The sequence below is a fragment of the Andrographis paniculata genome, unplaced genomic scaffold (genome assembly GCF_009805555.1).
Source record: "Andrographis paniculata isolate CXL003 unplaced genomic scaffold, ASM980555v1 Contig78END, whole genome shotgun sequence".
Lineage (NCBI taxonomy): Eukaryota > Viridiplantae > Streptophyta > Magnoliopsida > Lamiales > Acanthaceae > Andrographis > Andrographis paniculata.
The window spans coordinates 4,016,628-4,042,089 of NW_026137615.1; the positions used below are offsets into that span (position 1 = coordinate 4,016,628).

General features: G+C 32.9%; 4 protein-coding genes and 1 long non-coding RNA gene across 6 annotated transcripts; 1 reads left to right on the forward strand and 4 right to left on the reverse strand.

Moving 5' to 3' along the window:
• Positions 1 to 448: 448 nt before the first annotated feature.
• LOC127239686 (uncharacterized) lies at positions 449 to 4,138 on the reverse strand. Its single transcript, XM_051257945.1, has 6 exons — positions 3,863 to 4,138; positions 2,329 to 2,481; positions 2,183 to 2,275; positions 1,760 to 1,825; positions 1,552 to 1,617; positions 449 to 1,484 (listed from the first exon to the last, which is right to left on the reverse strand). The coding sequence occupies exons 1-6, from the start codon at positions 4,001 to 4,003 to the stop codon at positions 633 to 635; spliced, it is 1,371 nt and encodes a 456-aa protein (XP_051113902.1). The 5' UTR covers positions 4,004 to 4,138; the 3' UTR covers positions 449 to 632.
• A 1,893-nt stretch (positions 4,139 to 6,031) lies between these two features.
• Positions 6,032 to 10,081, reverse strand: LOC127239685 (IQ domain-containing protein IQM3-like). The gene is made up of 10 exons (XM_051257944.1): positions 9,665 to 10,081; positions 9,381 to 9,495; positions 9,166 to 9,231; positions 8,966 to 9,054; positions 8,167 to 8,254; positions 7,854 to 7,991; positions 7,676 to 7,768; positions 7,482 to 7,583; positions 6,311 to 6,822; positions 6,032 to 6,234 (listed from the first exon to the last, which is right to left on the reverse strand). Exons 1-9 carry the CDS (start codon positions 9,955 to 9,957, stop codon positions 6,334 to 6,336), a joined length of 1,473 nt encoding a protein of 490 aa, XP_051113901.1. The 5' UTR covers positions 9,958 to 10,081; the 3' UTR covers positions 6,032 to 6,234; positions 6,311 to 6,333.
• A 6,430-nt stretch (positions 10,082 to 16,511) lies between these two features.
• Positions 16,512 to 19,315, forward strand: LOC127239684 (serine/threonine-protein kinase D6PKL1-like). Its single transcript, XM_051257943.1, has 2 exons — positions 16,512 to 18,205; positions 18,333 to 19,315. Exons 1-2 carry the CDS (start codon positions 16,965 to 16,967, stop codon positions 19,156 to 19,158), a joined length of 2,067 nt encoding a protein of 688 aa, XP_051113900.1. The 5' UTR covers positions 16,512 to 16,964; the 3' UTR covers positions 19,159 to 19,315.
• On the reverse strand, positions 18,138 to 18,411 carry LOC127239692 (uncharacterized). Its single transcript, XR_007836212.1, has 2 exons — positions 18,293 to 18,411; positions 18,138 to 18,198 (listed from the first exon to the last, which is right to left on the reverse strand). It is a non-coding gene; the product is annotated as an uncharacterized LOC127239692 (long non-coding RNA).
• A 2,570-nt stretch (positions 19,316 to 21,885) lies between the features above and the next one.
• Positions 21,886 to 24,490, reverse strand: LOC127239853 (growth-regulating factor 4-like). Of its 2 annotated transcripts, none has more exons than XM_051258195.1 (4): positions 24,225 to 24,490; positions 23,910 to 24,110; positions 23,518 to 23,830; positions 21,886 to 22,415 (listed from the first exon to the last, which is right to left on the reverse strand). In XM_051258195.1, exons 1-4 carry the CDS (start codon positions 24,382 to 24,384, stop codon positions 22,034 to 22,036), a joined length of 1,056 nt encoding a protein of 351 aa, XP_051114152.1. In that variant the 5' UTR covers positions 24,385 to 24,490; the 3' UTR covers positions 21,886 to 22,033. The 2 variants fall into 2 exon arrangements, with proteins under 2 accessions (XP_051114152.1, XP_051114154.1); XM_051258197.1 differs by having other exon boundaries at positions 21,887 to 22,415; positions 23,518 to 23,800.
• Positions 24,491 to 25,462: the final 972 nt, after the last annotated feature.

Sequence of the window (25,462 nt, forward strand, 5' to 3'; positions counted from 1 at the left end):
ATGAAACTGGTGTGTCCACATGAATGAGATGTGTCCACTTCTTTTTTTCCCCGCAAAAACCAAACCCGCAGCTATGAGTACAATCTAGAACAAAATTTTCATCCCAGAGCATGAAAAAAACAAGGAGCTTATCAAGAGAAGAGACATAATGGATTAAGTATACTTTAAAATAATATACAAAATAAGTTTAAAAGGCTCGAAAAGGATAAAAAGATAATAAATAGAAAGGAGGTTAGAAGCATACTTTATTCTTTGTCCAAAGCTCTCCACAATTCCATTGTAAATGTGATACAATTTAAGATACTTTGGCACTTGCTGCTTGCAGAGGCAATCAGCTCTCCATACAAATATGGACCTGACCTGCAATTTCAAAAGTGCAGCTCTCCAGCTTCTGTAGAGTTCCAACTTTCGAGTGCTGGTTTTCCATCATCAAAGACAAAAAGATAAACAAACATTTATTTATACGCACAAACATTATGTAAAAGATACTCTAGGTGTACTTCTAATATATATAAAGATTTACACTCTGGTTGAACGTCTTAAGATATATACAAAACCTCTACCTTCTAACCAAGTTATCTAGATTAACTTAAACAGAAATACAGGAAACCTTGGCTTAGCTCTTTAAGAACTCAACTGCCCGTGCTGTGCATGCGAAAATGACGGCAATTGATGTTGTTCTTCATTTGCATCAGTTCCTTTCTCCTCTTCCTGGCATTGATGGCTGCATAAATATTTTCCGACTTCTTTTGCTTGAAGCTTAGAAACTCTTGATTCTTCTTCAGTAAACTATGTGGTGTCTTGGAGACAGAAATGTTTCTGAGATCATTAACGTCATCTGCCCGGGGGCGTCTAATGGACCTGGGACACTCCACAGGTCTGACACAGCCCAACGGCTCTGTCACAAGAACGTTGCCTTTAAGATGACACCCCCTGTCTTCTGGAAATGTCCATTCAGCACCATGAGGACAAACCACCGGCATAATTCTTGAGGATATGGAAGCTTCTGTACTCATTCTTGGTTTTGATAAGGATTGATGGGCATTGTCAGCATGTAGCACATTCAAGGGGGAAGACAAACTGCATTGGTGAGACGATAAAGTCTCCTTCGAAGCTCCGCTAGCATCAGCATGCAACTTAGGTGCATTGCTGTGGTTAAGGACAGGAAGTAACCAAGGCACTGGTATAACAAACAAGGCATTTCCCGGTTTCGTATTCCCCATGGTAATTTCTCTGCCATGATGCGAAGAGGGTGACTCTTTACGTTGTCGCATAGGAAGTTGAGACGAACAGGTTCCATCGGGAAAGGAAACACATGGCAGCGGGAAAACATTAAGATGTGGAACAACAGATGGCCAGAAGAAAGGAACTGAAGAGTGCTGGTTATATAAACAAGTTGGAGTTTGCGTGGTAGAACTTGCAAGCTCCATCCCAGATGACTTCAGTTCTTTTTGAGCCCCTCTTGGTTCCGCTCTATTTTTCATCTGGAGAGGCACGGGTATGAGCATGCAGTTCCTCAATAATGAAACAGCTGTCAAAGGTTCATCTTACCTGCAGTTTGAGAAACTCATTTCTACCTTTCAGAGAACAATAATTCTTCACAGCCAGCTCCTTTTCCTACAGGATTGGTGTTACATTCAAAACAATCATTTCAGGAAACAATCTATAGTTAGGACTAGAAAAATGAAAAGAATATCATGAACAATTTCAATCAATTACTAATTAGTCCAAACAGAAGTAGAAAGAAAGTGCTGCCTACCTTCTTTAGGTTCTTGTTCTCGTCGGACAAAAAAGCCACCTTCCTGGTCAAATCCAGGTGCATTGCCTGATAGTAGAACAAAATGGTAGATGAAGATAATAGTAGGATATAGCAAAATTCATTTGGTTGTGTTGAGTAGGTTGTACACAAAGCTTAATTGACTAGAGCATAAGTCTCCTGTGCACATGTTGCCGATATGTTACCAATATTATATTTCATTCTGTTACTTTTAGTTCTTTAATTTCAGCCATGCATTCATGATTCATAGACATTACCATAGAGTTTTCTGAAGCAGTTAACGAAGTCGCCGACAACCAAGTCAACAACAGAATGATTATCCAGACCCGAGCAAGCAACATAAAATATGACATCATGGAGGAAAAGTAAATGGGTTGCCAAGGGAAAACCAGAATATGAAATTACCCGCCTACGACGAATTGTCTTCCTAGCAGATTCTCGATTAGCCAAGACACGTCGAACCCTCCATGCTTCCTTCTCAGCCTGAGTGGTAGAGCTCTAAAACAAGAGAATAATCTGGAACTTTCAAGAAGATAAAAATTTTCATGTACCTCCGACAAATGTTGCCTCACTCTGCCGGTAGTTTTAGCTCTTCCACGCAAGCGACTGGGTGCAACCCTGTTTGCTTCCTCGGTCACTAATGCATGTGCAGATGTGCTCCCGCAACACTGTTGGGTAGCCACTGCTTGATTCTGATGTAAAGACTACAATTTTTCAGTCAAACTATGAAAATGCTGGGGACCTTAACCGAAAACCGCAGAGTTCCTGAATGAGGAACTCTATAGTTCAGCATATGTATATGTGAGATCTTTATGCAAGAAACAAAATGACAGAACTTTCAACAAGTCCCGTCTCATTTTCCCAGTGCTCATTCAAAAAGTTAGAACTTACAATTCATGTCAGCTTACGGAATTATCCGAATCCAAACATATGGACATATTCCATCTTAGCAAGTGTTTGATTTATTTTGGGATGGTGCAATTTGACTAAATCATAATATGGTACTGCAGAGTGAATATGTTCAAATAGCCTTGGGGGTAAATTAGTTAGGCGGTTAGGGAAAGCAAATAATTTCCTCTATTTATAAATAGAAACGAAGAGCTCTGAATAACAAATACCTTTATTGCTTTCTTCTCTATTCAGCATTCAAAATCTCCAATTTTCAGTCTGTTCCTTGATTTCTTTGGTTTTGATTATTCTGTTTTATCACCTGATGGATGCTAAGGTAGAGAAGCAATTAACGAGAGAAGCTTGAGAACCAGGATGATACTGGTTCAGGTTACTTTATTCCCCAAGTTAAGATAACTATGGACTATTATCATTCCCCTTTAATTGTCATCGTTAATATGCTCCCACGCCCACCCCTATTAATAGTATCTATAGTAAAACGGTTGACAAACTGTCCTATTTGACACACAGCATCATTAAATCGGCTGATGGTTGACTTTGCATTTCGTATTATTTTTGACAAAATCGTGTATTCTTCCTACACTTGCTGAAAACTACTGATTTCATCTTCCAAGTTTTCCTATATTTCTTTCCTTTAAAAAATGAAAAAGGAAAGACTACTATCAACATTTATACAATCAAATATATTGACAGTTTGAAGGAAATTTATTTCATCTCAAAAGAGAATCGACATTTCATTTAGGCATCCATTTGATTTTGTGTTCAATGACGACATGAATGTTGAACGTCATCTTCACTTCAACAAAGTAGATATCGGCTCTCTTTAGGCCGTTAATCATTATATACGTAACTAAAACCAAGTAGAAATTCTTCATCAAGTTCTTCACACTACAACATTATCACAAGTTGAGACAGATCATGATGACAACACTGCATAAAATAAATCACTGCATTTGAATTCAACAGCACCTACCGTAGAACGCTAGGTTTTACAGCCCTAAAATGCTATTAACAACTACTGAAATCAACACAATCGTACAATAAAAACTTCAACAATTTCCTCCCTCTCACCAACGGATCATCAACATAAACATCAGATCTCGCACCAGAAACGTAAAATCAGGCAAATCACAGCATGAAGATGCAAATAAAAAATAATAATAATGTTAAATAAACCTGAGAGAAGCAATCCCGGGTAGCGGAAATACAGCAGCCGCCGCGGGCGGCGGCGCCTCGAGCAAGTCCGGTCAGAGCTTCGGCCGCCTCGATCTCGCATGACGCCAGCCGATCACACTCCCACACTCCACTGGCTTCCATTTGGTAACCGCTCGTGCTCTCTGCAAAAAACAATAAATAAAAAATAAAAAACCCCAAACTTAACTGATGCGGGGCGAGTGGGCGCACGCGCCACAGGCGACGCCGCGCCGGAGAGCAACACGTGTCTTGCCAATTCAAGGCGAGGCACCACCTGGTCAGCACTAGTCCACGTGTTTTAACCGGCCACGCCACACCATCCGCAAACATCTATACTATACCACTTTTTAACCTCGTCACTCTCTCTCTCTATATTAATGGTAGTTCTTTCTTTTATTTTAACTGAAGTAATCATTCAAATTTTTTAATTAATTTTAATTTTAATTTTTATATTTTTATATTTTGTGATTCATTATTTTTAATATAATTTTATGTTATTTTTATTATGTTTAAATTTATAATATATTTTTATTCAATAAATTGAATTATTTTTTAATATTAATCTGAATAATAAAATTAAATAATATATTTATATTATATATTTTAAAATTTTAAATAAATATTAATATCATAAGGTAAAATATAAAATATAATTAATATAAAAATATTATAAAATTAAAATAAAATCTCTTTTTTAAGAAAAAAAAAAGGAAAATCTGATGTGGCACATGTTCGAAGTATGCTGGGAGGTCACGTGCGTATAGGCTATCGTGGTAGCATTCTTCGAGCGACACGTGGACGGTGACGGTGTGTCGACAGACTGAAAGAGGATTTGTCTTCTTTTGCTGGTCTCGTAAGATTTTTGGCTAATAAGATTGTGCTTTGGACTTGTCGTGTCAGTTTTGGTAAGTATGACGACTAAATTTTATATGTACAGATTAAGCAAAAAGTCTTTGCAGTATAGTTATGACTTAAATAATCTTTAGAAGTATTATAAAATATTAGATTAAATTGTGAATAATAAATACTTAGATTAAAAAATAATAATAATAATAATCTATTGTGAATAATAAATACTTAGATAAAAAACAATCATTTCATATGATAAAATTGAATATAGTTTCTTAAATAAAAAATAATATTTCAAATTTAGAAATAAATAAAAAATTTAACATCTATAATTAAAGAAACTATTTTACAGACAGTGCCAACAAATAAAAAGGTCTCATAAAAAATGATCTGTCTAAATTTATTCTTATTTTTTTTAAAAAAAAAACATATATTTATTTTATTTATTGTCTTTACCATAAGAGAAAGTTATGTATGAATTTATTCATTTTTAATTTTCATACAGAATATAAAAATTATATTCAAATAAAAACAATATTACTTTCTTAAAATTTTGTTCACATTCTCTTTGTATTTTACAAACGAACCAGAATATAGGTAATATTTTATATTTGAATTTTTTATTTTTTTTTACGGAATATTTGAATTGTTGATTTTAAATAATATTCACAATGAATTGTCAAATACTAAATGAACATCAATTATTATCCATTTACAAGCAAGAAATATGGTCATAATTGGTTAAATTGCTCAAAAATCCACTTGTGTCTTTATGAAATTACGTCAAAACCTCTATACTTCTAAAATTACGTCAAACTCCCTCATGATTTTATAAACTTTGCATCTAGCTCCCTCATGATTTCATAAACTTTGCGTCTAGCTCCCTCGAATGTCCTTATTTAACGGTATTTAACATAAAAATTGCTAATAAATTTTAAAATCTTAATTTCTAAACTCCTAAAATTACAAATATATTCATTTTTCTTATATTTAGCCTAAAAAATAGTAAATATACTTAAAAAAAACTTATTTTTTTTCTAGATTTCAAGAATTTATGTTTACTTTAGACGAAAAATAAATATATTTTTAATTTTAAGGGTTTAAAAATTAAGATTTTAAAAATTATTCACACTTTGAGCTCATTTAGGTCAAATACCTTTCAATAAAAACCGCCGAGGACGGCCGAAGAGTTAGACACAGAATTTATGAAACCACGAAGGAGTTTGATATAATTTTATAAGTACGGGATTTAGCTCAATTTTGTAAAATTACATGTGATTTGATGCAATTTAACCAACATCATATTTAAAAAAGGGGAAGTAAAATTTATTGAACATAGGTAGAGAATTGTGCTTACCACCAATTCAATCTCGAGAATCCATAACATATCATATTCATCCAACGGTTGACATGAATTTCAGCAGCCAGTTTTCGGCACGGTATACTTACGCAGATACATATACACAACAATGGTAGACTAAGTTTAAACCGGTAACAAAGCACACCTGTAAACACCAGCAAAATGTAAGAAACACTGTCCATAATTTTCAATAAGAAATAAAAATAAAAATTTAAATTTACCGGCAGACTCAACGGTCAAGTTCTCAACTGGCCGTTGCCGGCGGCGTCGCCGGAGATCGTAAGCCAGCAGGCGGCACAATAGCAGAAATCCTAGTCGGAGTCGATACCGGAAACTGCGGGAAAGACCGGGGAGAGAGGTTAGTGAGTTCCAATGCCTGTAACCTCAGCTCGACCGGGTAGTCGGCAACGCAGCCAATTCTGGGGCCGGCACCGGTGGACCATTTGGCGGAGAGTTGATGGCCCAACTGGTACGATTTCACGGCTTTCTTTGAACTGATCCTCTGTAGTATTGCAGTCTTCGGCACGTCTGCTTTGGGGCTCTGAAGCCCGCCGGAGAGAGATCGGTTGTACTCCGAAACAGTTTCGGGTTGCGGAAGTTTGTATTCCTCGGTTGACAAGTGTTCGTCTTTGTTGTTAAGATCGTGCGATGGTAAGGATTGTTCGTCTTTGGATCCTTCTTCGGTGAATTTTCCGTTGTCGAGGTAGTCGTAGTCTTCGTTCGCTTTACGTACCTGAAAAAAAAAAAAAGGAAAAAAAAAAAAGTGGTCGCAACAAACACTGTAAATTATTACATAAAACACTAGAACTTGGGCGACTTGCTTGATTTGCCCCAATCGTAAAAATAGAGATGTAAAACAAACAGTTCGTGAAGTTAGTTCGATTTGGCTTGTTTAAACTCGTTAAGAACCCGTTTGTTAAGCTAAACGAGTCGAACACAAACATAAATTGTAGCTCGTTATATTCACGAACGTGCTCAAGTTTGCTCGAACATTCGACAATAATTATAAATTTAAATGAGTAATTTTATATTTAATAAGTAAAAAAATAAAATAAAAAATTCTCTTAACGAGCCGAGTCGAATACAAAAAAAAAAATAAAATTCAGCTCGTATTTCTTAACGAACGAACACAAGTCGAGCTCAAATCCTTAACGAGCCGAACTCAAACATAGCAAGCTCGACTCGGTTCGGCTTGTTTACGGCTCTACGTAAAAATAAGCAAACAACATATTTATTGTAATGAAAACAATAATATAAATCGGGTGTTGTCTATTGTTTTATCATGAATTGTCCGTCATTATTTGCGATACTATTAGCACTATATTTAATTATAAAATTCAACCGCAGCCCCGAGAAACATGTTTCGATATTTAACAAAGCAACAATACACACCTCGACGTCGTCTAGGTCGACTCCATTTTCCCTGAGAAATGACAAAAATCCATCAAGACTATTGTCGCTCGGCTTATAGTGTCCACTGTAAGCCGAGATACTCTGAAAGGCATACAAAAATCTTATGTTACACCACAGTAGGTTTTTGCAATATCTATGGAATCCTTGTTTCTTTACAATATGGCAAAGTGAACCTTAAGTACTCCATTTTCAGCCTCGAGCCTACCAGCTGCTACCGTAGCACCTCCAGCTAGAAAGCTGGAATGGTGAAATAAACCTTTCTTTTTCTGGAATTAATCGGGAATAGATTGATCCAATTAGGTAAAATGCGACGAGTGAAATGATAAAAGTAAACATCTACTTAACGCCTACCTCTCCGGCATAAAGTCTCTTAGAGGTGCTCATTACAAAGATCCATTTAGAACCTTTAATGGTATCAAGAGGCTTCCCCGTTTGTTTGTTCAATATTTTCCCGTCAACAATGGCGTACTCGTAATGTTCTCTCTCTTGCTAGCCAGAGACAAAATTGAAATATCGTTAGACAGATCTGATAGAAAGGCTCGAGACAAGATTCAAACAAGAGTAATATCAAGAGCTCAGAGGATCATTCATATAAATAACATAAGGAATATGAATATGATTAAGAAGAAAATTTGCCAACACAACCATAACTTGAATATCATACCGGCCCCAGATATTTGATGCATTGTCGCTGAAGTTTTAACCTTGGGCATATTCTAAGATCAACCTCTTTGCCCTCGCCGAGATCCAACCTGTCCGGGAACAATTCAAAGGTTGCAACAAACATTTTTACTTTACATTACAGTAAATGGATAAACGATCCTTTATATAGTTGTGCATATGTTCATCAGTCCAAACTACATTCTAAAAAGACTTATCCCAATTCCCATCCACCATGGATATAATAGAACGAAAATGAAATAAAAGGGCACGTCCCATTAGTTAATTATTCATGATATGATCATAATATAGTTGAAATCATTCGTAGCATTCATTTTACAGTAAAATCAATATTTGTTGTAAAGGGCATCACAATTACTTTGTATTTCAAAATTAATTTTTATTCTAACATTTTACTAGTATAGAGGCATTCATGGCAGCAATACACAACAAAACAAACACGCTGTTACCTTTGAATAGAATATCACAAATTTTCTGAACACTATGGCCTTTTCCCTTTGATTTCTGTTTCTTACTATTTAGTTCTTACATTCTCCAATAAGAATACATTTTATTCTCACTCAAAACATTACGGTCAAACAATTATTTAAATCAAACCTCAAACCAAATGAACAAATTATAGACAGGGCTTTAGACAAAAATTGTATATCATTATAAACCCCTCAAGCAGCCATCATGTTTGACTACATAAGACAGCCCACAGAAACAAGTAAAATAATAATAATAGTAATAATCTAAATTTGCAAGCATCTAAAGTAGTTCAACTAATCATAAATGCTCACCAGTAGAAGAAGGGCTGACCAGAATCAGTTTTACGCCATTCATCATAATAGATATGCAAATTATGCCCATAACGGTGTCTTGGATCAATCTAACACGGATGCACATCAAAGTAAACAAATTATTTCACAAAAAAGATAACTCAAGAAAATTAATCTTACAGAAGTTGTCGAAAGAACAAAGATCTTAAAGCACAACTAACAGCTTCAATCCAGTGCTGAAAAGCTAGCTTCTGTGCCTTGGCATCTTTAGACAAGCCTTTTCCAACCTATTCACATAATTCACCAAAATTTAATCACAACAACACAACTAAAGCTAATAAGGAACGTTTTGAGCTAATTTATGCATTGTTTTTGCAAGTTTTAGGTTTGGGTTTTTTATAGTAACAATTATCTTAAACATGTCTTAAAGCTTCACCTTGGCAGCATTCAAACCGACACGATTCCACCGCGACGCAGCCGTTTCTGGCTTCAAAAAGTCGAAAAACGAAATTGTATTGTGATTTAATCGAGCGAAATCGAGCGCTTGCCACCTTCAATGTTTTATCACAAAATCTGAATTAGAATTAGAGAGCAGCAATATATCCTCAGTAAAAATGAATAAATAATTATGCGCTAAATCAACCGTAAAGCAACAAACAAATTTCACGCTGTTCTCCGAAATGATTCGCATATTCACGTAAAACGCAAAATTGAAATTACCAGAGCTCTTCAGCAACCACAGCCGAGTCCGCCAACATGCGCCGGGTTCGATAGCTCCTGTAAACCTTCTGAACATCCTTCGCCGCGCTGGAAGGACATGGTGACCTAGAAGAATCACTAGGACTGACCTGAGCTTCAATGTTCTCCAATTCCAACCCACTCTTCGCCATTTGCACAGCGAGTTCCCGCGACTCTGAAGTTTCCGGCTCGAAGGACTCAGGCTTACCAGAGACTCCATAATCGCCACAGTTTATACGAGAGAAAGCGCTATTGCTGGTAGCTTCGACCTCCATCGCAGACCCTGAAGATTGACTCAGTAGTGAACCCCTAATCAATTCAGTCGTTCAGAGAGAGAGACGCACAGAGAAGATGGACAGGGAGACGATGGTCGAGATACCTACTCCGAGTGGAGTGGACCACTGCATTTAATATATATATATATTAATAAATACTTATATTCTTATTGACTCGGTTGTTTAAGCAGCACATACGAAACATGGAATTAATAAAAGTTTTTCTTTCATCTCCTAAATTAAATTTTTTGATATATTATATATTATTATATTAAAATTTATTTTTTTATTTAAGATACTTATGTATACCATATCAAAATTTTGTTTCAGCTTAAATTATTATCATTCAGTTAATTTTAGACGACGACGAAACAGACTCTACAAACAATACTCTCTGTTGATTGTTTCATTTATATAATAGCTGGCTGTATTATAATAAAGACGCTGACTAATCAAAGAACATTTATTAATGTTGTATTTTATAGGCCCTCAATCTAATCTTTTTTTTTTTTTTTTTTTTTCTTTTGTTATTTTTTTATAACCTAAAATATTGTTTTATACTAATTTTTTTTATTTTTCGATTTTCTTATAGGTACAATTTATAAAATCGCAACATGCAACAAGAAAGGACAAGATAATTAAAAAAAACTAATCAAAATTATACTTCTTTGTACATAATTCACTTATACACTTTATTTACTCATAATTTTATTAATTATATTTTAATAAATAATCAATTTGTCATTTTTTTTTCTACTCATTTTACTATTTTTTTAATATTTTTTCATAATACTCTTACTTTATATTTTACATATCTCTTTTATATTAAAATATTACTTCTTTCGTCCCATGAGAAGAATATCATTTTTTATTTTTATTCGTCCCAAACAAAAATATCATTTCTTATTTAGTACTTGTACTACCTACCTAATATAATTAATACTCTTACAACTTCTAATATATTATACAAATGTAGTATTATTTTTTTTTTTTTACTATAAATCAATATAATAATGTTTTTTTTTTTTTTTTTACTGTTCTTCCAGAACTAAGGAAGTATTATTTCTTAGTTTTTGTACCCAACCAACCAAACATAATATTGTGGATGGAAAAATTATGTTCATTTGAATTAGACACATATTTTTACTGAATATAATATATATTGATTGACTCTAATATAAAATAATATTTCTATCCTCCCATTAAAAAAAAAAAATTCATTTTTTTTATTTGTTTTCGTTTAAAACAAAAATATTATTTTTTAATTTACTAATTGTATTGTATAATTAATATTATAAATATTTTTACAATTTACAATAAATTATACAAATGTTAATGTTTTTATATTATACAATATTACTCCCTCGGTCCGCTTACAATATTGACGTTTACTTTTGGCGCGGTGTTTAAAAAATAATACTATTTTAATTATAGTGAGTAATTAAAAGTAGTGTAATGATATTTTTGCTGATGATGTGATGTAAAAATAAGGATATTTGTGGAAAAAAAATAGAGTATTTAATGAAATGTTAACTTTGTAATTGAACGTCCCAAAATAAAAATATGTAAATATTGTAAGTGGACGGAGGGAGTATTACTTTGGGGGTTTGGTTTTTGAGTTGAAATTTGAATAATAAAAATTTTGAATTTGAATAGTTGTATGAAGTGATGTTTTAAATGTAAAATTGATTTTTAATATAATACAGAAAAATAAAAAATATGAATTTAACTTGATATTTTTGGAAAAATAAAATAAAATAAATAGTAAATTTAAATTAGTATTTTAGGAAATATATGAATAAATTAATAAAATAAGAAAACACCCCATAAATTAACTGTGCAAGTAAAAGTGATATATTTGTAAATAAATTGGAGTATAATGTTAAGTGTATACATTAAGAAATATATATAAATTATTTACTATAAAAAAAATATATATTTCCTCCGTCTCAAAATTATAGTTCGGGTTGTATTTGACTTATTAACAATGGGTAAAATATACGGATAAAAGACTTTTTTACCCCTGTGAGTGTATTAGTGTAAAAAATAGTGACAATTGTGTAATAATAATAAAAAAAGTAATGATAGTGTTATAGTGATATGATTATTTATGAAAATGAGACTATTGTTTTAAAACGAACAAAAATAGTAAACATGACTATAATTTTAGGACGGAGGAAGTATATTTTTTGGACAAACAAAAAAGTAAAAACATATAAAAAATTGGTGGACATGTAACCATATTATTACAAAATTTTGGTTCTATTAGCAATACATATTATTGAAACTTTTTAAACTACGTATATTCACTTAATAAAATTATATTTATTTAATATTAAAAATATTATTATATTTATATAATAAAAAATTGTATATTTCTTCTCTATTATATTTATATTTTGATATAATAATTTATATTAAAAATCAAATACGAAAAAATTAATTGTAAATTTACAAAATGGACAAATAGTATTATTTTATAAAATTTATCAGACCAAGTAATTTCTTATAAAACATTAAATAAAATATTCAGTATTTTCCTAATTAGCCTTGATCTTTGGCCCAACTAATCAAAGCCATATAAGGCCCATTATTACAATCCAAAATTTAATGGGAATTTATATCATTTACCATTAAACATATTTACAAGTATATTATAGCCATTTATATACTCCGTTTATCTTTTAAAAAGTAAAAATCTCGCCTATTAATTATTTGTATACTTCCCAAAGTATTTTTATTTTACATTAAAATAAACTAATATAATCATATCAAACTTAAGCGGACATAGGATGGGTACGGTTCGGATATTTGCAAATATGCAGGTATTTGATATTCGAATCGAATCGAATAAATACCCGAAATCATGAACCGTATTCGAACCGAAAATATTTGCAAATAATTCGAACCGAACTGAAATTAAAAAATAATTAAATTTCTAATTAAATCAAAATATTTGCAAATATTTCAAATATTCGAACTGAAATCGAACCGAAACTGAATCGAATATAATTATTAATATAAATTTTAAAATATAATAACATAAATATATAAAAATATAAAAAATCGAAAAAATATGAAAAACCAAAACCGAATCGAACCGAACAAATATCAAATATGCAGTATTTGTATTCGAACCGAATTTGCTCGGTTAACCAAAAATTTAGTTCAATTCAGTTCGGTTCAACAATTCTGTTCGATTTTTTTGTCAACCCCTAAGCGGACATATAATTTATAAACAAGGAATGTAATCTTATTTTACTATTTTAATTTAAATAATAATTTAATATGATATTTTATAAATATATAAATAAAAAAAAACATATTTATAGAAAGAAAAGCGAAAACCGATTGATAAAATATTAAAATAAAATCTCGAATAAACAAATATATTTCTTGTTTTTTCAACTAAGTACAATGTTTTAATTTGTATATATATATTTTTAAATATTATTTTATTTTATAAAATTAAAATTAAAATTAAAATTAAAGAGACAAATTCAATCCAAAACAAAAAAGCAACAATTCATTGTCCAAAGAAGGCTTCACTTGCCGACAGTCTATTTCCCGTCATAAAATAAACCTTATATAATATTAATTAATTAATAATAGCTGGAAGGATTGTCCTTATCACATTTTTAAAACATATTTCTGCAATAATTTTTAGTTCTATTGTATATATAACTCACATGAAATTAAATTACTTTGGCTGTGTTCGTTTGGGATTTGGTTTTTGAATTGAAATAATAATTTTTTTAAATATAAAATTAATTTTTAGTATAATATAAAAATAAAAATTAATTATTTAATTATTTATTTTTTATGATTTTTTTTTTTTTTTTTTTTTTTTTTTTTTATGAATAATTGAATTTGGTTGAAATTCTTGAAAAGAAGACACCCTAAATTTTAAGTTCAATCTATACATATATGATACTCCCTCTGTCCCGGAAGTAAGTATCCATTTGTTTTTTTCACGTAATGTTAGAGATATTAGTATTATATTGGGATATAGTAAAAATAAAGTAGAAATAACTAAAATAATCTTATTAGTATGAGTGATATAAAGGTAATGGCATTTGTGTAATATATTGTAAGTTGTAAGGGTATTTGTAATGTTAGGTAGATAGTACAGTTACTAAAAAAAATTAAAATTGATACTTTGTTATGGGACGGACTAAAATAAAAAAATAAAATTGATACTTTGTTATGGGACAGACTAAAATAAAAAAATTGATATTTTGTTATAGGACGGAAGGAGTATATATATAATACTTGAATTTTTTAAAGCATTTTAGCTTTTTTTTATTATTATTATTTTAACACTTGATATTTTATAAAGTGTTTTTTTTCTTAAAATAATAATATGCTTTTATAAAAAAAAAAAAATTAAATATTACATAGAAAAACTTGAAACCTAATAAAGAACACAATGGAGCCATTATTTTCGTTGCCCTATATGCTAGCTAGCAATAATGGCTGATTATTGTCCCATAAAGGATAACCTGATGTTGCAATGGTTGGATTTGTAATCATAAGGTTATGGATTCAAATTCCTAATGTCCCAGGTCACCTGCCATACATTCTTCGCCTAGAGTGACTTTCCCGTCAAACTTGATTTACAAAGTATTAGATTCGACTGCGATTTTCACATCATCAAGAAAAATTAATAAATAATGGCTGACTATTTGTTATTTTACCCTTGTTTTTACCCTGTTGATTTTCTTAATTAAAAATATTATACTAATATTTATATTGTATTTATGATATTATATTTAACTTTAATATCATTATTATTTGAAAGTCTTTTTATTACTAAAATCAGTTGATGCAAGTAGTGATTCTTAGCAATAATTTAATGACAACAATAGGAAACATGTCATTTGATTGCGTGGTTTGAACTAATCATGAAGGTTTAGATTTTGGTGGGGAAAAGTTAAAACGCTGTCATTATTTTGATGTAATATAATACATAATATATTTTTTTTTATTAGAAACGGTGTAAAATGAATTGTAATATTAATCTTAATATAAAAATATTAAAATAACAAACTTTTCCTTAGCATCCAACTACAATGGAAAATTAATTTGGTAGGGTTAATTAGATCCACTATTATGAGTGATTTGATGTCCTAATGGTTCAAATTTTGACTGATTTGAAACCCTAACAGAAAAAGGCACATTTATATATCTATATTTTTTGCTTTTTTGAAAATTTACAAGTTTTAGATGTCTTTTTTCTTTTTAATAAATAACATATATATATATATATATTTTTACTAATTTATTAAATCTTTTAGGCGAACTCTCGTGTGTAGGAAAAATAAAAATAAAAATGACATATTGTGTGAAATAAATTGGAAGGTGAAAAGAGCTGAATCAAGTAATTAAAACCCCCACCCACATTAATCGAAATTAACAGCACCTAATTAAATAACCTTAATTGCCATCTCTCTCTAATAAATGTTATAACACTAACTACGTTTGTGCGTCTAATTTCACTTTGAGTAATTAGAGCATGCATGTGTTATATATTTCTTCCCTTGGAAATAGGCTAAAAAATAATTGTACTCCTATTATAATATTAAAGTAGAGTAAATAAAATATAGAGTGAAAATATTATAAAAAATTTATTAAGGGGTTAAATAAAAAAAGTAGTAGTATATTATTTGTCAAAATAAAAATAAAACTACGAGTAAATAAAATAGTTTAATAGGCATAACTTTACTATATTTATATTAGATTACAATCAATTTTGTGCTTTTAATATATAGTAACCGACGTTCTAAATTCAGTTAAAGAATTAACTCTACTACTTTAATCCAAATCTCAGATTTTATAGTAATTCTAGATCTTAATATTTTACTCACTTACCATATCCATTAAGGCATTGAATGTCTTCTGGATATAAAAAATAAAAAATCAAATATTACCACATACACACGAATACAGAAGTTAATTTAATTTTTATATTTATTATATTAGTATATATAGCAGATCTCTTTCAGTCTAAAGAAAATAATGAAAAATAAATAAATAATTATATTCCCGTCTTACACTTCAAATCCTCATTTGCCTCGTAATTGTTTCATATGCTTACTTAATATAAATATTTATAAATTTATTATTCAATGAATACAATTTTTATAAAAATACATTATTTTCATCTAATAATCTTCATATTCAATTTATAATTTAAAAAAATAAAAAACATTAAATTCAATCAAATTTAAAACCTCAAAAAAAACTTAGAACACTATTAAAATAATAATAAAAAATCTCCAACTCGGAAAATTTCATTAAAGAGGTAACAACCGAAGCTATTTTGATTGATTTCCTTATAATAAAATTATATATAAAAAAATTAATTAAAATTATTTATAATAAAATTAAAATTATTAAATTTTTATTAAATTTTTTATATTAAAATTAAAAGTGATAAATTTTAATTATATTAGAACTATTTGTTTTTTACCTAAAATTATTTTCCACCCTATATCAAAACTAATTAAATCGATATATAATGAGACAAAACTATTATTATTATTATTATTTATTATTATTTGATGTAATCCGACACACACAAATCCTAATTCATAGTGGATTCTATAGTCAATAAAGGAGAGAGAGTAAGAACATTGACAGTAGAGATAGAGTGAGAGAGACAGTAGATACAGTTCAGTTCCCCTATCTCTCTCATCCCATCCCCCTCTCTCTCTTCTCTCTGTCATCCCATTTCTTCACCATAGCTGAGATTCAGACCAAAGCTCACTAGGGTTTTCATTTTTATCAAATCAGATAACCTCTAATTCAAAACAAATCTCAGATCTTTTCTTTTATTTTCTCTCTCTAGAAATTATGTTACTTTTCTTCTTCCTAGTTCTAGATTCCCACAATTTTCATACTCTACTGTAAATTTCTTCAACAAAATCCAATGGAGAAGAGCTTGACAGAGAGAGAAGCTGACCTGTCTGATCTGTAAGTATCTGTATCTATCTCCATCTCCAGCAATGGCTTCTCCATGTACCAACTGCGAGATAATTGAAGCAAACGGCGACACCAAAGCATCGCCGCCATTAGAAGACGACATCAACAAGCTTTTCCAATCAATATCCCTAAGAACAGCATCTAGAAGCCTCGATTTTTCAGAAACCCCCAAAAATCCATCCAAAAAGCCAATTAGGGTTTCGAATTCACCAGCAATTCGATTCTCTTCCGACCACGTTTCCCTCAAGCAGGCTCTGAGAGGATTGTGCATTTCTCAGGCGGCGGAAATGGCCGCCGTCAAGCGCCTCTCCATGCCGGCGTCGCCGCGGCCGTCGGAAACCGCCATTTTCGCCAAACCTCCAATTCCCCCTCCACTACGTGTAACAGCAACAACAACAACCAAAGCCATTACAGAATCATCCAATTTTGATCAAACTCCTGAATCAATTGATCCAACTAAGGATCCTGCCAATGCTGCCATTGCCACATCCTTAAATTCCAAGCTAAGAAAGAAATCAAGGCTACAAACCATGTCTCCGGCGATGTCTCGAGCTGGCAAATCTCTCCGAAGCAAGCATCGAATCGTAAAGAAATCGAGGAAGATCGCAGCAGCCAATGGAAGCTCTGAAAATATCGTCGAAACAGGGGAAGTGTTCTGCCATAGATGCCGGCATTCTTCGGCGAACAATTCAATCCACAATTCCATCGAAAAGCCTATCGATGGCGAAGATCACTGCAATCAAATTAAACCCGATCATACTCCAACTGTTCAATCGAATCAAACTTCACAGACCAGCATTTGTGATCTTAGCAGCAGCATGACTACGCTCAGCGATGATGGGAGCAATTCACGTCGCTCGGGTTGTCGAAATAGGCCACACATGTCGAAAGACGCCCGGTGGGAGGCGATAAATCGAATGAAAAAGCAGTATGGTTGTCTAGAGCTAAGCCATTTCAGTTTGTTAAAAAAGCTTGGATCCGGCGACATTGGGACGGTTTACTTGGCCGAATTGATCGGAACGAATTGCCCGTTCGCAATAAAGGTTACAGACAACGAGTTCTTGGCGAGAAGGAAGAAGATGGCTAGAGCTCATACCGAGAGCGAAATCCTCAAGATTTTGGACCATCCGTTCCTCCCGACGCTTTACGCGCAGTTTACGTCAGATAATCTTTCGTGCTTGGTTATGGAGTTTTGCCCAGGCGGCGATCTTCATGTCCTCCGGCAGAAGCAGCCCGGGCGATGTTTTCCCGAACATGCTGCAAGGTATACAAGAAGACATGGTTATAACTTATATATTCGCCGAATATGAGTAAAATTTCGATCATTTTCTATAAGGAGCATGATCATAACCTTCTTTTTTAATTTCATCGCTTCGATCTTCTTGTCGCAGATTCTACGTTGCTGAGGTTCTTCTTGCGCTCGAATATCTACACATGCTCGGAATTGTGTACCGCGACCTCAAACCGGAGAACATCCTTGTTCGCGAAGACGGTCATATAATGCTGACAGATTTCGATCTGTCGCTTCGATGTTCCGTCTGCCCGACTCTTGTGCAATCGTCGTTAGGATTCGAGCCTCCGAGAGTCTCCGGGCCGTGCGCCGGCTCTAACTGCATTGATCCGTTTTGCGCTGGGCCTTCGTGTAAGATGTCGTGCTTCAGCCCGCGAATCCTGCCGACCACGGCAAGAGCGAGGAAGGTGAACGGCGGCGGCGGGACTCTGTTGCCGCAGCTTGTGGCAGAGCCGACGGAGGCGCGGTCGAACTCATTCGTCGGAACGCACGAATACTTAGCTCCGGAGATTGTCAAAGGAGAAGGCCATGGTAGCGCGGTCGACTGGTGGACGCTCGGGATCTTCCTTTACGAGCTGCTTTACGGGAAGTCGCCGTTTAGGGGCGCCGGTAACGAGGAGACGCTTGCAAATGTTTTAACGAAAAATTTGAAGTTCCCGGATGCGCCGATGATCGGTTTCCAGGCGAGGAATCTGATCAGAAGCCTGTTAGTGAAGGAACCCGAGCATCGGCTGGGCACGGAAACGGGCGCTGCCGAGATCAAACGGCATCCTTTCTTCAATGGCCTGAATTGGGCGCTGATACGTTGCGCTGTACCTCCAAAAATTCCGGAGTTTTGTTACGCCGGAGATTTGCAGATTTCCGGTCGAGATCTCGGAAAAAAGGTCAGGGATCATTCCGGAGAGGGTTTATTTCAGCTGTTCTGAAAAAGATCGGAAAAACTCTTGTTTATAGATAAATAAATAATGCATACTAGTAATAGTTTAAGCTTAAAAGTTTGTTATATTGAAAAACCAACGATACATATACCGTTTGTTTAGCCATTTTGTATAAGAGGTTTCAATCCATATTTATTTACTTAAAATGATAATCACCATTCGTATCAGAGTTTCAATCAATATTTATTTATTTACTTAAAATGATAATCAGCATTCGGCAGCATGTAAATACCTCTACCAATATCTGTGAAGAAAATTCGTCAATGAGTTGTATATTAGACTGTACATTTCTGACTTAAGAATAAAAGAATAGAATACATCCATGACTCTGATTTAGGGATAGATACCCATATAAAAAGTAGTAATCAAATTAGGGTGTGTTCGTCTGAACAATTCTTCCAGATTTCTACTATTAATTAAATTTCTAATAAATAAGATTTATTACAAAATACTCATTTCATTCCACATATAATATAATGTCACGTCTTTTTATTTTGACCCGTCTCACATCTTTAGATCACTTTTCTACTCATTTTTTTTAATTTCAAATTGGTAATTAAGCGAATAAACTCCATTTATTCTCTATATAATTCATTATATATATTCAGTTCACAAAATTCAATTCCAAAACAATCAAAATTACTAAAAACATCTGAGAAACACGTAAAAAGTATTAGCATTAGCACGAGTTCCAGCTGGAACAGAGCACTAGAGAGCTTCTTCATCGATTTCTCATCCCTAAAACTCCAGAAAACTTTCAACCATCTTCACCAATCTCAACTTGACTAGTTTCTTCCTTATTAATGATTCGGATGCATTTTCTAGTAGGATTTATGGCAGATTAAAAGCACAAGAGCACATAGAACTAAAGAAACTTGACATTATATAATTCCTCGTTTAAAGCAATTTACTGTGAAAAAAACTTTAAAGAAATTCGTTGTTTACTGTTTAGAATTCAAATTTAATGAACTTGACAAGCTGTCCAATGGCAAGTGGAAACGCTGCAGCGAAAAAGCTTCTTTCAGTAGCAGCAGAAGATTAATGAATAGTGACCATTATTGAAAGCCAACAAGAAACCTACCTTTTCATTCCGACTCCATTATACCGATCTACCTATGCCGGCGATAAATCAATCAAAATCGGCGGCGCAATCTATCGTCGTCACCTACACTGTTCACGCGCCAACAACTACCTTCTCTACATAATGCTCCTACTACTACTCCTACGTAATTTTTTTTACCTCTTCTGTTTCGGAAATACCGATTTCGAACCGATTGATTTGATCCTCTATAAATAGCTAGCGGTTGGATCTCGATTTTGTTTCTGAGAATTTCTAATTTCTCGGAAAATGAATTCGCAGGAATCGGAGAGGAATTTATTTGCGAAGGAAGTAATGGCGACTTACCTAGAGTGTCGGAAAAACCACGCCGCGAGCATCGGCAAGTACGCGGTGGACGGTTGCTGCGAATTTATGCCGGCTGGGGAAGAAGGAAGCAGCGCTGCAATGAGGTGCGCGGCGTGCAGCTGCCATAGGAATTTCCACAAAAAGGTCGTGCGCCATACCCAAACCGAATCTTTGTGTAACTGCTTTCCTTTCAACCCCTCCACTCCCAAATGAATTTTGTTAAGTACTACTATCATTTTATACAATATTTATAGAGGTGTGATTTTGTGGGTTCTATTTTTTTTATTTTTTTTTTTTATTTTGAAATGCCTTAAATATTTTTTTAAAGACATTTTATTGTAGAAAAAAAAAAGGACACATTAAGCATTCGTTATTATTATTATTACTATTCATTTATTATAGTTTATTTTTTTAATCTAAAAAAATCGTACCATACATTTTTTGTATCTAATATATTACAATAAACTATTTTCATTGAAAATATTATATTAAATAGTCATTTTAAGTTAGACAAACTCATATTCATTTCGAACATTGAGGGTTTGTTTGTTTTCGATTTAAGTTTAGGTTAGTGATTTTAGTTTTTTAGTTAGCATTTTTTAAATCGAAAAATTAATTCAATTGAAAATATGACCGTTTGAATAATAATGACTTGAAATTTGAATCTCAAATCAAATACAATAGGGTACGTTTCTTTTGATGCAGTTTTAAATTTTTTTTAAATGGTTATCGATTATGATATTTTGTAAAAAAAATAAATTTTGTTTATATATATATATATATAAGAAATAGAGCAAAAAATATAGAAAAGGAAATATCAAGGAGAACAAAGCTTTATTAAAATACAAAAATAATAAACACAACATAACAAAGAACGAAACGTGTACATTAAAATAATATTATTTTCTTTATCTTCAAATTTATTTTTATTTTTCTTTTTAAATTTATCACATTACTAATTTTGACAAAATTAACAAATCAAAGTTTAATTATTACCCTTCATTTAACATTTATTTACAATAAATATCACTGACTTTATTACATTCTCTTTATTTGCTTTCATTTCTAACTAAATTTTCAAATTATCTATCACCTTTTTAATAAAATATTCATTTTTCTTAAACTCAATATCGGACCCAAATAAACTCGGTATGGAGTACTACATAAGATTGGTAAATACCATTGCTTACAGCTAATTTATCAAAAAATTTCTTACTTTGTAAACTCACTTACATATTTATCAAAATATTTTTATTTTATATCACAATATATCAATATAATATTATATTCATTAAAATTGATACGTAACTCAAATCAAGCGTTACAACACTTTTCAAACCCAAGGAAAGAACAAAGTCAAAACCATAACACTGCATTAACAAAAAAATAAGAACAAAAAAACAAAACACATCATAGTATATATATATATATAAAAAATATTACATCAAATACTGATCATCAAGAGCTGCCATAGCTGACTTCCGAGGGCAGCTGCCCGCCCCGCCGCCCGGGACGCAGCACGCTGGTCGGGGACGACCCAGAAGTGGTCGACGACCGCAGCACCTCTGCCAAAGGGCCGCCCATTGACGGCAGCGGCCCCAAATTAGTCTCCCAGCCCAATCCCCACCCGACCGGACCCTTATCCCTCCCGGAACCACCCTCGTCGCCGTTGCTATAACCAAGTTTTAAAGAAAAGTCAGAAGACACATTTCCGGGCGTCGAAATCGACAAGCTTGTCTCCATCTCGTCGTCGACGACCGACTTGGGCCAATCGTCGAAAAAATGCCGAAACATTCCGTTATTGGGTTGGGCCTCCTTCTGGGCCTCAAATGGGCCTTCACTGGAAATTCAACCAAGGCCCAATTAGTAGTGAACGTGGGGTGGGGTGGGGTGGGGGTGGGTAAGGGTGCAATAAAACAAGTGGCTGGGGAAGAATCTGAGCAAAATAATGAAAACCCACTTGCAAGAAAATATCATAAAAAGAGGGTACAATAGAAAGAAGACAATGGTGGGTCTCCCCCCAGCTTCGTTCTGACAGTGATAACAAAAACATCAATTATGAGGACCCCTTTTCTTACATCAAGAATGGAAAAGTTTGTTGGAGAATATCACTACAATCAATGGCTTGGATCTCTGTGTTACGGGTTTTTAGTGGCTTCACCCTTTTGGGGAACATCATATATTACTAATAAGTCCATGTATATATTTATTTTTAAAAAAATATCTTATTAATTATATATTTTATCATATCAAATATTAATTTTAAAATTTCTAAGATTGATTCTTATAGAAGTGTTGAAATTTTTAAAAATAATAAATATTGAACGTGGTAATTTGATTTTTTTTTTTTAAAAAAAATTAATATTAATTGTAGCGGCACAATTCTAAAGTACCTACAAATAAAACTTAAGGTGTAATTGTTTTGTAAGATAACATGAAAAATGAAAAATAAAGGAATATAAAAATAATAAATATGTGATAATTTTCAATGCTTTAAGGGTATGTTTTTTTAGTATAATTTTTTCAAATTTTACTATTTGGATTATGCATTTTTAAAAAAAATATATATTTTTTTACTCACAAGCTATCCCATCAAACATTATTTTCATATCAAACTTAAACTAATTTTTTTTTTTTAAACTCATCAAAAGAACCACACCGAAGTTTCAAAATAGTTTTACTATTTTGAGTTATTTTTCATTAAATATAAATCTTCAACATCCAAATCTGAAAAACCACACTAATTTTGCCATTCAATCGATCTCCAAAAAAATCAAGAAAAATTGCCCCACACCCCATAACACATATATATTGCAATAACTGAAGATTAGAAATTCAAAAATAAAAACAAAAACAATTCAGACTACATTTTAATAAAAAAGTCTAAATACGGCCAAGAAATTAATTTAACTACTACTAATATTTAAGTTAATTTTCAATACCTTGGGTTGTTGAAGCTGAGGAAATCGCCGGAGGCGGTGGATGGCCTAGTGACGGAGGAGGAGTTGGCGGCGGATTTGGAGTCGCCGCCGTATGTGGAAGCGGTGGATGCGTGGGGTTCCACAGGCTTTCTTGAACGGTTCCTGCCGCGGTGCATATGGCGCTCACAGTACTTCTGCCCGACGACGACGTCTCTCGAGCACCGCCACTTTTTTCCGTCGGTTCTCCGGCAGCGTCCCGGCTCGGGATCCATGGCTGCCCTCCCCCAGTAACCAGACTGCACCACTTTCAGATCCCAAACAACCACACAATCAACTGAAACCGAAATCGTTTAACCTAATCTACAAATTGATTCCCCAAAATTTTCAAAAACAAAATTGACAGACGAACTTACGAGGCGAGTGGTAGTGATGAGGATAACACTGATGAGGAAAATAGTGCGACGAGTTCTGCGAATCCACGAGGCTTTTCTTCACGAGATGAAGGAGTTCGGGAGGGACGGGACCTCCGGCGGTCATGTGCCTGAAAATCAACGCCTGGAGTTCGAGCTCCTGCCACTGCGACAAGCTGAAATAGCTCATCCCCATCCCCGAAACTGCGCACATATATATACGAGAGTAAGTAAGGAAGCCATGGTAGAGAAACTTGGAAGCTAAAAAACGCAGAGAAGCTTGTTCTAATAGCAATCTCTGAAATAAACTGAACGTACTGGAGAATTTGGTGGCGGCAGGTGCGGAGGATTCAGGAACAAACAAGGAGAGTGCAGAGGAAGCTGCCGGCGGTTGCTGGTTGAGGAGATCGAGCCCTGAGAGCTTGGTGGCGTCGTCTGCGTCAGAATCTTGTCGCCATTGCTTCAGATTGAAGTCCATGGATGGCAATTTAAGGCTGGAGTTTCAATTTGGGGAATTAGGGTTTTGAGTGCGGTGGTGCGTGGGCATGTTCAGAGTTGATAGAAAAAAGTGAAGGAAATAAGCTTTTGCAGGGAGGACTTCAGCTCCATAACCACTCATACACGTTTTTATTTTTATTTTTCATTTTTGTAAATCTAAAATTATTTTGCACATGACTAGACATGTCCGACCGGTTTCGAAGCCCAAACCGCCACCAAACTGAAATAAAACCGGAACCGGTTTTTCACATGGAGGCATTGAGTAAAAGATTGTAAAAATAATTAAATAATAGTATTATTTATAATTAAAATTATTATTATTATTATTATTGGTGTGTTTTATTTATGGCTGTTGTTAAGATATCATTCTAACATTTTACTAACAACATATTATTGTATATGTATGAACGATATATTGCAAATATATAAACAATATGTAGTTTATCATTATATAAATTGAGTTTGTTCATTTTGTGTTTCAAATAATGTGTTTTTTTATATTAGGTACGAAAAATGTATTGTTAATACAAAAAATAATAATTTATATTAATTTTTAATTTTTTTGAGTGAATATATATTATATTATGTTAATTAAATTTTATAATATTTATATGAAATTGTGTCATCTAAAAATATATTTGGCGAACAAACTCAATATAAATACAATAAATAAACCATTAAGATATGTTAATTTTTCACACCGCACGTGTCCCAATTAATCTCAACACGTGTAACATTCCAGCCCGCAAGTCGAACGTATTGGAAACATAGTCGCTACTTAGTTTTAAAATTTATTCAAGTAGTCCTTCGAAAATAAATACTATACATTGTTGGTATACAGAGTATAATTAGGGTGTGTTCGTTTGTAGGATTTTGTCAAAATTCTACTATTTATCCAAAATTTTCCCCCCAAAAATATCAAATCAAACACCTATTTTTCATTTTTTATATTATACTAAAAATCAATTTTACATTCAATATCACATCAAACACCTATTTATATCACATCATACAAATATTCAAATTCAAAATTTTTACTATTCAAATCCCAATCCAAA

What these genes read in the sequence shown, in the direction of transcription:
- LOC127239686 (XM_051257945.1), bottom strand. Translation starts at nt 4,003, where the DNA reads ATGGAAGCCAGTGGAGTGTGGGAGTGTGATCGGCTGGCGTCATGCGAG. An exon ending in TGAGGCAACATTTGTCGGAG is followed by an intron (nt 2,276 to 2,328) that starts GTACATGAAAAT and finishes CTCTTGTTTTAG; the next exon opens with AGCTCTACCACTCAGGCTGA. An exon ending in AGAACAAGAACCTAAAGAAG is followed by an intron (nt 1,618 to 1,759) that starts GTAGGCAGCACT and finishes CCAATCCTGTAG; the next exon opens with GAAAAGGAGCTGGCTGTGAA.
- LOC127239685 (XM_051257944.1), bottom strand. Translation starts at nt 9,957, where the DNA reads ATGGAGGTCGAAGCTACCAGCAATAGCGCTTTCTCTCGTATAAACTGT. An exon ending in TCGGTTTGAATGCTGCCAAG is followed by an intron (nt 9,232 to 9,380) that starts GTGAAGCTTTAA and finishes TTATGTGAATAG; the next exon opens with GTTGGAAAAGGCTTGTCTAA. An exon ending in TTCAGCACTGGATTGAAGCT is followed by an intron (nt 9,055 to 9,165) that starts GTTAGTTGTGCT and finishes CATCCGTGTTAG; the next exon opens with ATTGATCCAAGACACCGTTA.
- LOC127239684 (XM_051257943.1), top strand. Translation starts at nt 16,965, where the DNA reads ATGGCTTCTCCATGTACCAACTGCGAGATAATTGAAGCAAACGGCGAC. An exon ending in TTTCCCGAACATGCTGCAAG is followed by an intron (nt 18,206 to 18,332) that starts GTATACAAGAAG and finishes TTCTTGTCGCAG; the next exon opens with ATTCTACGTTGCTGAGGTTC.
- LOC127239853 (XM_051258195.1), bottom strand. Translation starts at nt 24,384, where the DNA reads ATGGACTTCAATCTGAAGCAATGGCGACAAGATTCTGACGCAGACGAC. An exon ending in TCATCACTACCACTCGCCTC is followed by an intron (nt 23,831 to 23,909) that starts GTAAGTTCGTCT and finishes TTTCGGTTTCAG; the next exon opens with TTGATTGTGTGGTTGTTTGG. An exon ending in CTCAGCTTCAACAACCCAAG is followed by an intron (nt 22,416 to 23,517) that starts GTATTGAAAATT and finishes TTGAATTTCCAG; the next exon opens with TGAAGGCCCATTTGAGGCCC.